This window comes from Carassius gibelio, chromosome B6 (genome assembly GCF_023724105.1).
Source record: "Carassius gibelio isolate Cgi1373 ecotype wild population from Czech Republic chromosome B6, carGib1.2-hapl.c, whole genome shotgun sequence".
Taxonomy (NCBI): domain Eukaryota; kingdom Metazoa; phylum Chordata; class Actinopteri; order Cypriniformes; family Cyprinidae; genus Carassius; species Carassius gibelio.
In genome coordinates, this window is record NC_068401.1 from 23,585,000 (window position 1) to 23,599,813 (window position 14,814).

General features: G+C 36.9%; 1 protein-coding gene across 1 annotated transcript; it reads left to right on the forward strand.

Annotated features, from left to right (window-relative positions):
* The first annotated feature begins 11,049 nt into the window (after positions 1-11,049).
* LOC127958982 (cytochrome c-like) lies at positions 11,050-12,846 on the forward strand. The gene is made up of 3 exons (XM_052557976.1): positions 11,050-11,217; positions 12,034-12,208; positions 12,294-12,846. Exons 2-3 carry the CDS (start codon positions 12,040-12,042, stop codon positions 12,437-12,439), a joined length of 315 nt encoding a protein of 104 aa, XP_052413936.1. The 5' UTR covers positions 11,050-11,217; positions 12,034-12,039; the 3' UTR covers positions 12,440-12,846.
* Positions 12,847-14,814: the final 1,968 nt, after the last annotated feature.

Sequence of the window (14,814 nt, forward strand, 5' to 3'; positions counted from 1 at the left end):
AAGGATTGAACTTGCGCTCGAAGACAGGAACAAGTAAGCAGGCCGCGTGTGTGTGTGTGTGTGTGTTTCCTCAGGTGGTGAGGGTGAAGATCTGTCCCCAGAGCAGTATCTGCAGTGTGCCACCCTCCTGATTATCCCACCTGCACCTAGTTAATTAAGTTATGTTAAATTATTTTTTCGTTAAAGTTTTAATAGTTGTCATCGGAGTCAATAAAATAATGGAAGTCATTTTGCTGTATTATATTTCTTGTGTGACACATTTCAATTGGGAAAACAGGGTTATGTTGAAATTAAAAAGATGCCTAGGCCATGATGCTTAATAATGTGGACATTAAAAACCATGTTAAATATCCAGCACTTCTTTTGGAATTTTGAGAGTAGCCTACAATTCTATTGAGGTTCTGAGCCTGCTGATAGTGAAATCATCACAGATCCATTGATTTTGGTTGGATTTTTATGATTTTTTTCTGTGGAATAAGTATACTGTTTTGTGAAAAGAATGACATATTCACTGATATCATAACTTGGAAATGAAGTAAAGATGAAAATATTGGGAAAAGTGAGAAAACGCCTATTTTTTTTTAAACTGATGCAAAATCATGTATAAATGTGTTTTAAGCGTTATTTTTTTCAGTGGATGTTGTCAGCACATGTGTTCTGTGTATCTGGAATGCATTTGTTAACAGCAAACCCACTGAGGATTTGAGGGAAACATTTTTCACATTTTTCTGATAAAAAAATAAAGGGTGCATACACTAAAATGGCAGATCAGACCCTCCAATTATTGGTTCTTATGGTTAACGTTAACAGAAAAAATACAAATAAAAAGTATGGCAGACCATGTCAGGTTCAACCCATTTTTTGAGACGTTGGCTCCCCGACAATTGTCAGCGCTGCCCTGATGATTTTATCTGTCAGACATAGTGTAGCAACTTAAAGTCTACACGTGACATTTCAGCGTTAAGAAAGAAAGAAAGAAAGAGAAAACCTTTCTTTCATCAAGCCATTGTCGTTACACTCTTTGTCGCAGTTCCAACATTCAGCCGCTAGAGCGCACTGTTGTATAAAATAATATTGACGCTGGCAACCATTTGAGCACATTACAATACAGTTCTACATTTGAGCAGCAGGTGTCAGCAACATCTGAGAGGAAGGGACAGCACAGGAAACAATAAAATGTGTTGGGGTGGAGGAACTGCTGCAAGAAACACTAGGGGATAATATGGGAAGGACACAGTCACCTTTAAATCCACAGTAGGAGTCTATTTAGCCCGAAAGCAAAACTTGTTACAATGTAAAACCTAACATTTTTCTAAAAAACGTAGGAAGTTTTTAAGCCTTTTTGAATCGTGAGGCCACAAAAAAAATATGGACAGTAATTGTATGGGATTATAGGCTAAATACCTAAAAGTCATGCGAAAACATACATTCACAGCCTTTCTTTCACAGTCTTTGAGAACAGAATCAACATCTAGATCTCAGATTTGGTTTTATTAAAAGACTGATATTACAATAGGTCTCCCTAGAGCTATTTATGAACTGGCCAACATTAGAGGTGATAACCCTGCAATGACGGCTAGTTAGAAGAGACAACATGCCGAATATGAAGAAGAACATGGCTTTAAAAGCAGGGATTTTTGTCCGTTGCTATCGGAACAGTCCATAATTGGCTTGTTGGCTTGGTAACAAGAGCAGCAGTGAACTGAATTCAGAGGCTTGCATTGCTGTAGCAGTTTAAGTAAAGGATAGGAGCAAAGATCTGGGAGAGCATTCGTCTGAGTTTAGTTGAGAGGAATAATAGCGTTAGTAGAGTTTTAAACCATTTACATTTTTCAGGTTGGGTATTATACTTCATAGCTTTCCTTTTGGTTTGTGTTAGGTCAGTGTGTTCATCTGTACATGCACAGAATTTAATAACAATCAAATAAAAGGCCACTTAATTGTGTTTAAAGAGAGCAAATTCATGACTTTTTTTACACATCAGTTCAAGTTCAAAGTACGTTTAACTTTAAAGTACATTTTAATGTTTTAATCTTTTGTCATGCATTAAAGAATACACTAATTTTTAAGTGTTCACTAAAATACTAAAGTACATGTAAAGTACTTGATTATAATTAGATTTAAAGGTATTTTTGTATTATATTATTTTGCACTAATGTGTAATCACAAATATATTTCAAAACATTGCATACACGTTTCAATAGAATTATATATAAGTATTTTTAGTGTACAATAAACGTTCGTCAGTACATTCATCAGTATTTCAAAGACAGCAGGATTATGAAATTGCTAAAAAATTACATATAAAGATGTACTCAAGTCCCACTTAAGCACTCTTGAATTCAACCGATTGCCTGGATCAAACTGAAATTATAAAACACTTTCTTTTAATTGTAAATGGCATGAAATGAAGTGTCAAAAAACATTACATTTAAGTATATTGTTTTAAATTATATTATTTCAGTTAAAGTTATTTTTCACGAGGGCCTTTTGGTGTATAAATGTATCCCAGCATTCTAAATTCAACTTCATCTAAATGCATCTAATTGTGTCTTTCCTCTATTAGAAGGCTATATAAATCATGTGTGGAAGCAAAAAGACACACACCTCACTGCAAATAAATAAACATATAGGCTATAAAGTACTTGTTCACATTTAGCCTATGACAAGTGTTATTTTCCATAACGCATACAACCAAAGTCACATCACATCAGGAACGCCTCTGATACTAGCTCAGAGCAGTCTTAACTTGTTAGTCTGAGTCACATTGACAAATCAAGCGTGTTCTGTAGGTTACATTGGGTCTGTAACATAGAAGTGTCGTTTTTACATGGAAGGTACAGTTGTGACATTTACCATTACAAGGTCAAAAAGGTCAATAAAATGAACATAGGCAGGGATGAATTATATACAGTAAGTGTTTAGAAAATACACAGAGTGAATTCAATTTCAGGCTGACTGTCATCAGACTGCAGTGGGGACAGGAAGTCTAAAACAAATTGAGTTTAAAACAAATCAAATAAAGGTCATTTGTAATGTTAGTAGGCTGTTTTAACATGAGTTGTATGACAGGCGAGGATCTGTTTTATACAACTACACAGATCTGTGTTTTCATTTGAAAAGGAGGCACGTTTTCAAGAAGCTTTGTATACGCAGTGTTGTACAGTTGTGATATACTGACAAATGTATGTAGACTACGTCTGTCAAGACCTGTCATTTGTCATTCCTGTCAGTCACGTGAGTGTAAACCACCCTAATTATGCTCTCGTTTGTGAGTCACCTGTCGGCTTCAGGTGTTGACGGGAAAACCCCAGATAACTTGAAAATCAAGTCTTCTGAATGCCTCTCATGCTCATTTTCTCGCGAACAAGAATCGTGTGAATGGATACATGCTGCAATGTAATGAAACTCATGTCACGCAGACGAACGCTCATGTGACGCTACGTCAGTCATATAATAGGCTACATGTATACAGGGTCGTTGTGATTTTGTGAGGTAAGACATGTTCCTGGATCAATATCTTTTGTTGATCCTGGATCAACATTACTGTCCAAAACTATAGACTAAACCCAATCCCTATCAGTGAACCTAACCCTACACATCAGAGGGAATTAATAGCTGATTAACAAGGGTGTAGAAGCACCTTACCCTGATCTTAAGCCTAAAACAGATATTTCCTGAAAAGTTATCTCTTCATTCTGGTTAATTGGAAAGTTTTTTCCAGGATCAACAAGGATGTTGATCCAGGAACATGTTGTACTTGGTGAAACCACAGTCACCATACAGAGAAGGCGCCTTGAGTCATTGAGGCCTGTTTCAATGCACAACATAAATATAATTTGTTTGGAGGAGCCACTAAAATAGGAGGAGCCATTCAAATATTTACAGCACACAATTCTCTCAAGTTTCACTAGCAGTTCAATTTTACCAATTAATTATTGTTCATAATTGACCTGAAAATAATCAAAAAAAAAAAAAAAATAGTTTATGTTTTTCAAAAATACAAATGTAAAAACTAAAATGAAATTTGGCCACAAATGAGCCAGCTGAAGAGCAGTGCGGATTTATGTCAAGCTGTGTGTGTGTGTTTGCGTGTGTGTGTGTGTGTGTGTGTGTGTGAGAGAGAGAGAGAGAGAGAGAGAGAGAGAGCGAGAGAAAGAGCACACATTTCAGCTTATGAATGTTTTTTGATGCCTGAATGAAAGGGCAAAAGACCATTACTTCAATTTTTTGTCGAAAATTAGTTATTGATATTTTGGGGATATTCAAGAGATCCTTTATCATGTCAAGTATCAAGTATCTTGAGTCAATTTTGTTTTTTGTTTTGTTTTTTTTTTCAGAGAAAATAATGGGTCGTCTAAGCCGTAACTCTGAAAAGCCCCGGAGGAACCAATGCAGAACACCATATAACATCAGTTACCGCTCTTTCACTTTGTTTGGAACGCTCATATTGAGTTACAGCGCTCTGCCTTTGTTTAGCCATACGCCAATATGAAGTTACGGTAACGGTTTGGAGTTATACGGTGTTCTGCCTTTGTTTTACTGTCCATTAAAGTCTAATTGATTAGCTCAACTATTGAGTACTAGGTTTGAGTTGTTCCTTCATCACATGATAACCCCATAAGCTTTGACCATAGACTTACAAGTCTTTAACATATCTCGTTATTTTGTCACTTGGCATTGTATAGAGAAATTAATTTACAAGCTTCCTTACAAACGGGTGCATGGTTATTATTATTATTATTATCATCTTCATCATTATTATAATTATTATTTACTCTTACAGTTACTGCGTTTCTGGTGTGAATTTCTGTCATGATGGTTATTTTCCATTCACTGAATGTTGTAACAAAGGTAATAAAGAGTCGGTTAGGCTATTATTATTAAGTCTCTTTCCGACTCAGACTGCATAGGTTAAAGCCTATGGGTCTGTCACGTGATGAATGAATGACTCGAAAAAACCCAAAGACTCGAGAGATGAACTAATTAACTCTCTTTCCGGCTCAGACTGCATTGACTGAAAGAGGTGAACTACTAGACTAATTCCAGTACAGAACCTGTAGAACTTTGCTCATACACGACTGAATGAATCACTCCCCAAGACAACTCGTTCTTCCCGAGTCACATTAAAGATTTGTTCAAAATGAACAAATCGTTCAAGAACAATCCATCACTACTTCCGTGTTGGCTTCACAAGAGAGAGCAGGAGGTTGCCGCTTGGTTACAACAGACAAAAAAAAACATTCATAAGCTGAAATGTGTACTCTCTCTCTCTCTCTCTCTCTCTCTCTCACACACACACACACACACATACACACACAGCTTGACATACATGCTCAGGGCACGTTTTGCAATCCTACTGTATGTGTACAGTATGTACATTGAGCACTGATGTTCAGTTGGCTCGTTTAAAGCCAATTTTATTTTTATTTCTGATACATTTGTATTTTTGAAATATACTATACAATTTATTTTATTTAGATGAATTTTATAGTCTTTTATCAGATTTACTCATTGTTATATTATAACATTGCTAGTTCTTTTCTGGAGTAGTTTCTGGAAGCCAAAGCTAAGTAAGTTATTCTGTTACAAAGCAGCTGGGGAGTTTTTGACTGCATCAGAAATAATTTAGCATGGATTTGGCTATATTCCACAACATCAACTCAAACTACCTTTGATCACAGGCAAGTGATTTAGCCCAGAAATTGATAAATCAAAATGCTAAAATACTAAGACTGTACGTGCATCCATGTTGCTTAGTAATGAATGCACTTGCAGCAGGATCATGTAATTTTCACAGAAACAATGTATGCTGTGTCCCAATTCACATACTATCCATCCTAAATAGTATTCGAAAATAGAATTAGTGTGTCCCAAATCATAGTATGTTTAAAAAAGTATGCCAAAGATTCCCAGATGGTCTACTATTTCCCGTTAGAATTTGACAGATGCACACTCTAATGGCTAATATTGCCCACAACACATTGCGCGGGGGGAAGATGATTCAATTAGAACTACAGGTACATAGTGACAATCAATGTCTAACCTGATGAAAAACAAAACAAATGTAATGTTATATATTTCATCTGCAGCAACACTGTAAACTTTTATAATAATACGTTTAGTCATTAACTTTTAAATGTATCATTATTCAAACACATGAGCAGAGTTCTCTGAATTATAGACCCATGACTAGCAAATCAACGTAGCTCTTAATTTCTCTCCAATGCTGTAGTAAATCAGATTAAACAAAATGTGGATGATGTTTATATGCCTCATTTGGGACTGTTTCTATGGGCTGCTTTATAAAATTGACATCATTCACTATATTATCCACTGAATATTTGAAAGATGCCACAATCCTGCACAGAACAGCTCATAGGCTCTGTGAGAAGAAAGTATGTACAGTATGGTAAATGACACCAAGTTTACCGTTCCAAGATGGCGGCTGCCTTTATGGTTTAAACGCTGACAGAATGCACTTAACTAAGCTGTTAAAGAAGCAGCTATGATGAATTAGTATGTCCCAAAGCTTGCCTACTATTCTTCTACATACTCAAAAGTATGTACTTTTTCTTCACAAAAAGAGTACAGATTTTTAGGGCATACTAATTTCTGATTGGCTGGTAGGTGTAAGTAAACTCTGTATAACTGGAGACAGCTGTGAACTCGGCAGAGAGCTTTCCCCCATATTCGTCCATTAATTGTATAAGGGCAAGTTATCCCTTATTTCTCAGCGTGAGAAATACAAGGTGTGGTGTGGGAGCATGTGAACGGGTTGAGGCGTCTCACAGTGAATGCGTGAGACTTGAGAGCCATTCTGTATGCTAATATAAAAAGCGCTCATTCATTTTGTTAGCAGGGTAACCACACCTTTTAATGAATTTAGATAGTTTCTCATTAATTAATTAATCATTATATAGAATTATATTGGACATTTAAAAAAAATCTGTATAAAATACTGTATAGTATAAAATAAAGTATTTTGTGAGAATAACTAGGAATTAATAGTTATTTTATTGACAATAGATGTGTCCCAAATGACACACTATACACTCATACACTATGTACTCAACCATGTAGTGCATGAATCATAAAAGGGGTGCATTTGAAAGCCTAGGCAGCTTACTTGCTGACATATGAGGCAATGACTTTGCAGGCAGCGCTTTTGCACGAAGGCACTTCATGAAACTGATTTCGGATAAAAGCTTCTGAGGCAGGGTAACGGTTTAATGATAACGAAGTTAATATTTCATTACTGCAAGATTAATTTCTCACTAGAAATTACATTAAATGTGGACAACATTGATCAAAAACATACATTTACACACAAACTAACCGCACATTTCAGACGCCATGTTTATTTCTTAGCTCAACCATCACCAAATGGAATGCATGGGATTGTTGGATATCAAAGGCAGTGAAGGATACATCCATGCTGCCTTAAAAAATCGGCCAGATGAAGGTATCTCATGAGACAGAAAATGAATCTACCTTGGAATGCATCCTCCGAAGGCAGCATTTTTCAGTTTTCGGATGCAGCCTTCGTTTTTTCAGTTTTTTTAAAGGGATACTCCAACCCCAAAATGCAAATTTTGTCATTGATCACTTACCCCCATGTCGTTCCAAACCCATTTAGAAACCAAGAAACTGATGGCAGATGGACTATTCTGAAGACCCTTGTCATACTTTTCTGGACCATGACAGTGTAACTTACTTGGCAGTCTGTGGGACAGTCACAAGCCTCTCGGTTTTCGTCCAAAATATGTTAAATTGTGTTCCGAAGACGAACAAAGCTTTTATGGGTTTGGAACGACATTGGGATAAGTGATTAATAACATAATTAAAATTTTGGGGTGGAGTATCACTTTAAAAGTACAGGTTGTAGGACCTGGTTTGATAATGCTAAGAAGGAGCATGGAATGATGGTATTTGTTCTCTTCTAACACAATAATTGGGCATACAAAGCAAACGCGAGTTCAACGATTTGCGCAAAGTCAATGCAAAGATGCGATCAGATGTGTCCTCGCACGGGGCTAGAGACGCGATGCCCCGCGTTTGGCTTGTATGCCCTATAATACTAATCTTGTTGATCGTTATAATAGCATACGTTTTCTGTAAAGATACAAATCAAAACAACTCAACTGTCGAGTAAAACACAAGCGAGATCGGCATCTCTTTCTAGCTGAAGCTCTCTCCATCTAGAAAATGCAACACCGATATTGATCCTCGCTCTTTCTCTTCTCTTGTCTCAAACTCTTGGGTCATTTGGTTGGCCCGTTCACTTACATTTACAGGAGCTGTCCTTGTTGACAGAACCAGCGGAACCTGAATTAGCCTAGTGGATTTTGGATATTTTACTGCAAATATCTTACAAATTGTACCTTTAAGTGAATCATTCGGGTATTTAAAGTGCACTTTTTATTTTTGGAATTTTCAGGGTAACTGCACTACTCACACTATTTATACTGAAAAACATCACAGAATAGTGCATAAGTAGGAAATTATGTGATGCACCAATGTAAGTTTAACGAAAATGTTTTCTCCATCCCTTTCATCTGTTTAAAGGAATCAGCATTGCCAACTTAATTTTGTTGCTAGATTTAGCATCTTTTAAGACTAGCAACACATTTTTTCAAAAAGTTTTTGCCAACTTTTGTAAAGTGACTCAAATGATATAAAAGGCACATATTTTCAACTTAATTACACAAAAAGAGAAAACCATTAAACAGCTAACCAGCCAAGCCACACATCAACCTGGAGAGAGCTGGAGAAAGATGCCTAACAGTACAAACATCAAATGTGCATTAAGTTGCAAGTTCCAATTGGTCAATAATACAATCATAAACCGAAAATGTCCAAATTGGGCCCAAATTGTCAATATTTTGTGTGACCACTAATCCTCTTCCACTCCTCCATGACGACATAACAGTGCTGGTGGATGTTAGAGACCTTGCTCTCCTCCTTCTGTTTGAGGATACCCCACAGATGCTCAATAGGAGTTAGGTCTGGAGACATGCCATTACATTTACCCTCAGCTTCTTTAGCAAGGCAGTGGTCATCTTGGAGGTGTGTTTGGGGTCATTATCATTTTGGAATACTGCCCTGCGGCCCAGTCTCTGAAGGGAGGGGATCATGCTCTGCTTCAGTATGTCACAGTATATGAATCTCCAGTGCTGGCAGCACATATGCAGCCCATGACACTACCACCACCATGCTTGACTGTAGGGCAAATAAGTTTATCTTGGTCTCATCAGACCACAGGACATGGTTCCAGTAATCCATTTCCTTAGTCAGCTTGTCTTCAGCAAACTGTTTGCAGGCTTTCTTGTGCATCAACTTTAGAAGAGGCTTCCTCCTGGGACGACAGCCATGCAGACAAATTTGATGCAGTGTGCGGCATATGGTTTTAGCATTGACAGGCTGACCCTTCACCCTCTGCAGCAATGCTAGCAGACCTCACACGTCTATTTCCCAAACACAACCTCTATTAAGCTGAGCTAGTGCACTCAACTTCTTTGGTCGACCATGGCGAGGCCTGTTTTGAGTGAAACCTGTCCTGTTAAACCACTGTATGGTCTTGGCCACCAGGCTGCAGCTCAGTTCCAGGGTCTTGACAATCTTCCTATAGCCTACACCATCTTTATGTAGAGCAGCAATTCTTTTTTTCAGATACTCTGAGAGTTCTTTGCCATGAGGTGCCGTGTTGAACTTCCAGTGACCAATATGAGAGAGTAAGAGTGATAACACCAAATTCAACACACCTGCTCCCCATTCTCACCTGAGACCTTGTAACACTAAACGGCCAAATGACACCAGGGAGAGAAAATGGCTAATTTGGCCCTATTTGGGCATTTTCAATTGTACTCGCTTTTGTGGCCAGCAGTTTAGAGATTAATGGCTGTGTGTTGAGTTATTTTGAGGGGACAGCAAATTTACACTGTTATACAAGCTGTACACTCACTACTTTACATTGTAGCAAAGTGTCATTGCTTCAGTGTTGTCACATGAAAATATAATAAAATATTCATAAAAAATGTGAGGGGTTAACTCAATTATGTGATATAAATTTAATTGTTGTTCAGTTTGGTACACTGTAAGAAAAAATATATAGAAACACTTAAAAGGTACTACTCATTTTCTGCCAGGATTTTATTCTTAAAGTTGTAATCCTGTAACCTTAAAACACAAAATACAATGTGGAATTTATAACACAGGTAAAACACCTGTGAAAAATAAATATGGATCATTCCTTCATGTTAACAATACATTTTATTCTATTTTTACAGACTTTTGTGTACCATACTACCTATCAAGGTCGCTGTGATTTCGCCAAGTAAGATATGTTACTGGATCAACATCTTTTGTTTATCCTGGATCAACATTACTGTCCAGAAATGTGGACTAAACCCAATCCCTATGCCTAAACCTAACCCTACCCATCATTTATTCCTAAAATCAGAGGGAATTAATAGCTGATTAACAAGGGTGTAGAAGCACCTAACCCTGATCGTAAGCCTAAAACAGATATTTCCTGAAAAGTTAATTGAAATGTTGTTCCAGGATCAACAAGGATGTTGATCCAGGAATATGTTGTAGGCTACTTGGTGAATTCACAGTCACCTATCAATACACTGCTTAAAACCAAATACATAAAATATGTAACTGTTCAATAATTAAATGTTGGAAAAAAGAAAAATCTGATCATAAATCACAAATTAAAATGTTTTATGTTTTATATTACTTTTATGAACAAGTAACATTTAACAAAAATATATTTCGCTGAGATTTGAGTAATCTTGTTGCTTATTCTTGAACGCTGTTTTGTGTAATGCTCATGCAATGACATCACAACGTCATTTAGCTACTTTTTGCAACAAATCGATCTGCCTTTAACAGACGAAGTGTCATCTTATTTTGTCATCATGTGCATCAATTCCTTTGTTCTGCTGAACACAAAGGAGGAAATTTAGAAGAATGTTAGCAAACATGCAGGTTTCTGCCACCATTTCTTTTGCTGTCTATGGACGTCTTTTACTGTCTATGTGGACGACTCACGCACGCAGCGCGTAATTGTGACGTCAAATACCGGCGCCCTCTCGCACCTCTAAAATGAAATGACCTTTCCTTTTCTCCCTGATACAGAATCGGTCCGTCGACCGGCACGAACAGAGTACTGCATCCTGCAAGATAAGGATACCTCACACGGTCTGAGAGGTAATACTACCAGCTCCAATAAACCGATCCGGTCCGCCGCGTTGATGATCGATAAATGTGACATTTAAAATGAAATGGAGGATTTTGAAGCGGTTCTGAGGAAGTGTATGAGGTTGCGTAAGCTCACCGGTACTCTTCAATATCAACTGTATGTCAGAGAAGGAATGTATAGGGTTTAGTAACAATCTCTGTATTTTTGTAATTCTACCAACAGGAAGGCTCGTTTCTGTAATTGAGTCGTAATAAACATTCAGTAATTAATGGGAAAATGTGCTTTATGGGACGCTAGCCAGATGTGGCTAGCTGTTAGCTTCCGCAACGTGGATCTACGCCGGTTTACGACTTCTGCTGTGTTCCTCGGAAATGTATAGTTTATCTGAGAGTCTTTTGATAAATTAATTTGGGATTTTGTCATGAACTCCGATCTGGCTTCTCATTAATGGTAAACTAGTTCTCACAGGCGAATGGCTAATGAGCTATACTTAAGTGATTAAGGTTTGTTTTAATGAAGGCGATTTAAGGTTATCCTCCATCTTAATGCCGAGGTGTTTCACAGATACGAGTTTGCAGTGTTTGGATGTCATAGGAAACATAATCCATATATTTAAAAACCAAGAAACGATGCTTTACTTATCTACTGGAGGTGAACTGACATTATAAGCCATCATAGACATTAATTTGGTCAATTTGTGTCTTGACGCTTATGGGTCAAGCTCCATCCTTGAATGACCTTCTGATGATCTGTCCCCTGTGCTTTTAAACTGTTTACCCTTCAAATGCCTTTCTGCAGTCTTTTCACCTCTCCTTTACTTATAGGTAAATATGGGTGACGTTGAAAAGGGAAAGAAGGTTTTCGTCCAGAAGTGCGCCCAGTGCCACACAGTAGAAAACGGAGGAAAGCACAAAGTGGGGCCAAATCTTTGGGGTCTTTTTGGACGAAAGACTGGTCAGGCAGCGGGATTTTCCTACACGGATGCCAATAAGAGCAAAGGTAAGGCTTGCTGATGATGTTACAGTTTGTTTGAGGTTCACAATATGATGTATTGACAATGTTTAACACATTTTTCTTTTTACAGGCATTGTATGGAGTGAAGACACCCTGATGGAATATTTGGAGAATCCCAAGAAGTACATTCCAGGCACAAAGATGATCTTTGCTGGGATTAAGAAGAAGGGCGAAAGGGCAGACCTTATTGCATACTTAAAGTCATCCACATCATAATACAGTTGAAGAGTGAGGAGACTGCAATATTTAAATTAATTGTTTGTAGTTTGGGTTTGAATATCTTTAACGATATCTATTCAAATAATGTGACAGATTCAGTGGCCAGGATTATTCATAATAACACGTGGCATATTTCTATTGCCAGTCCATTTTAGCGGTGAAGATTTCCACCTTGTTTGTCCAAGTAATGTAAAAATGAGTCCAGTTACTGCATATCCCCAGTGTATCCACAGAGGGAATGAAATCTGTGTCCCCTGGTTTCACAGGAGCTGTTGTACATTAAATTAAATTGTACTGAACCCCTTAAAGTATTTGGATCACAGTGAAAGACTAAACAAGCAGCATGCTTATTGGTAACATTGTATCAGATGGATTTAATCTGTCAAATAAAACTGTGAAAACTACATTTTGGTCATGTCTATTCATGTTCTAATGCATTTGCCTGCTGGTGTTTTTGTTTGTGCACTTCAGAGATGGCTCACAATTTCAGTTTTACCTTTTGAGTTTCAGTTCACAATGTACCAAGCAGACCCTTTAGGAGTCAGATGACAATGTACTGTTGCACTGCCATGAGTGATCAATTATAACATTATTATTATTGCACAAAATAATATTATTACAGCAGTTTAATACTACTAAAGGGCACTCAGCTGGCTTTATGTGCTCTTTTTTTCAGATTCATTACATCCTAATTATGGATTTAGATCTAGAATAACTAACAGTAAAGAAGTAACCATTATTCATGAATGTAAGCATAGACACTTGATATCATTTTTACCTTGAACCGGTTGGTTAACTGTCATATGTGACCTGGGTGCAAAGGTCAACATTTATAACTTCATGAGTAAATTGCAAACAAGAGTTATCAGGAAAGACGTGTTATAGGTAACATTCAAACGATCTCATATAAAGTGACTGCGTAGCGACTCTTGCCTAACAGACCTTCTACGCCTCATCTGAGATTGAACTTGGACATTATAAGTAGATACACATCTACCCAGAGTCATTAAAACTGCAACGGTTTCAATGTCATTAGAAGCGTTATTTCAAGTGAAAACACCGCCCCCTGCAGGACACCGAACGTTACGCAACGATATTTTGTAACACTTTTTTAAAATAGAACAAACTGCACAATCACAATGAAACACGTAAGACGTGATGTCTTATATTTGTCTATATACTGTATTATTATTTGAATAAACATTTAGTATAATCCATGGCTTCAAAACATACCAGTGAAATATATCAACATTTTGATTTATGGTAGATGTAATTTCGATACTGTGACATTTAATATGAATATATTTGTTATATCCTATTTATTGCAGAATCTCTTGTTGATTTATGCCTTTGACATAAATAGAGCAAATACACTACCCGTCTGTGTTTGTCATTGAGAGGAACCCTGCCGGATCTTGAATATCGAAGATAGAGCAAGTGTGTTGGGTCACAGTGTCAACGAATACAGCAACGTTTCACTTCTCTTGTTTGACCTACAATCTATGAGCAGTCAATTACATCAACATTCTCAAGGTGAATGTGTCCGATACAGGTACTGAGATAAAGAATATAAATAAGACATGAGCTGGGAGGGATCAGAGGACGGTGCTGCCAGAGAACTCCACTAGAGAGCAGCAGTCAGCTGTATTTCATTTCTTTCTTTCTCTCGTTTAAAACTGTAAAAGTTATCCACCATAAAAATGCAGGTGAAAAAAATAGAAGAGTTACAGTTACTCGCATGCACATTGGATAATAAAGACGTTATTGTTCTTTATTAATTAAGAGACTACATTCAAAATTTTCACTTTTTAATAACAACAACTGCAAAACTTTATTTCGCTTAAGGGTTTCAAGGATAACATTCAGAATATTCAGCAAAACTCTGATGCAATACACTTAAAAACTGAGAAGGTAGTCTCTTTAAATGCATTATGTGCCATTAATTCACCAAATTATATACTTGTGACTGCAAAATATACATTTACGTAAACCATTTTAGTTCCAGCAACACTTTGTAATATAATCCATTTTGAGTTCCAACAGAATATTACAAGCCAAGAAAACTAAATCCTTTCACACTTGTGTTTTCCAAAATCAGCAAGCTGTTAACCATGCCTCTAATTTGAATTATGATGATATCATCATAAATGTCACTCATTGTTGACTGCATTTTAATAAATACTAGGAAGGATTGAGTTAAAAAGTCAATTTGATGTCAACATCTGAATTTCAGAAAAATTATGTTAACAAAAAGCATATTAATATAAGTTAATGTAAACACTTGAACCAGTCCTGAAACTCGTAAAAACAAGCCTTTACTTTCTCGGGGATCAATAGAGATTTGATGGGTGGAGCTTCTAGAGCAAAGTTCT

What these genes read in the sequence shown, in the direction of transcription:
- LOC127958982 (XM_052557976.1), top strand. Translation starts at nt 12,040, where the DNA reads ATGGGTGACGTTGAAAAGGGAAAGAAGGTTTTCGTCCAGAAGTGCGCC. An exon ending in GGATGCCAATAAGAGCAAAG is followed by an intron (nt 12,209 to 12,293) that starts GTAAGGCTTGCT and finishes TTCTTTTTACAG; the next exon opens with GCATTGTATGGAGTGAAGAC.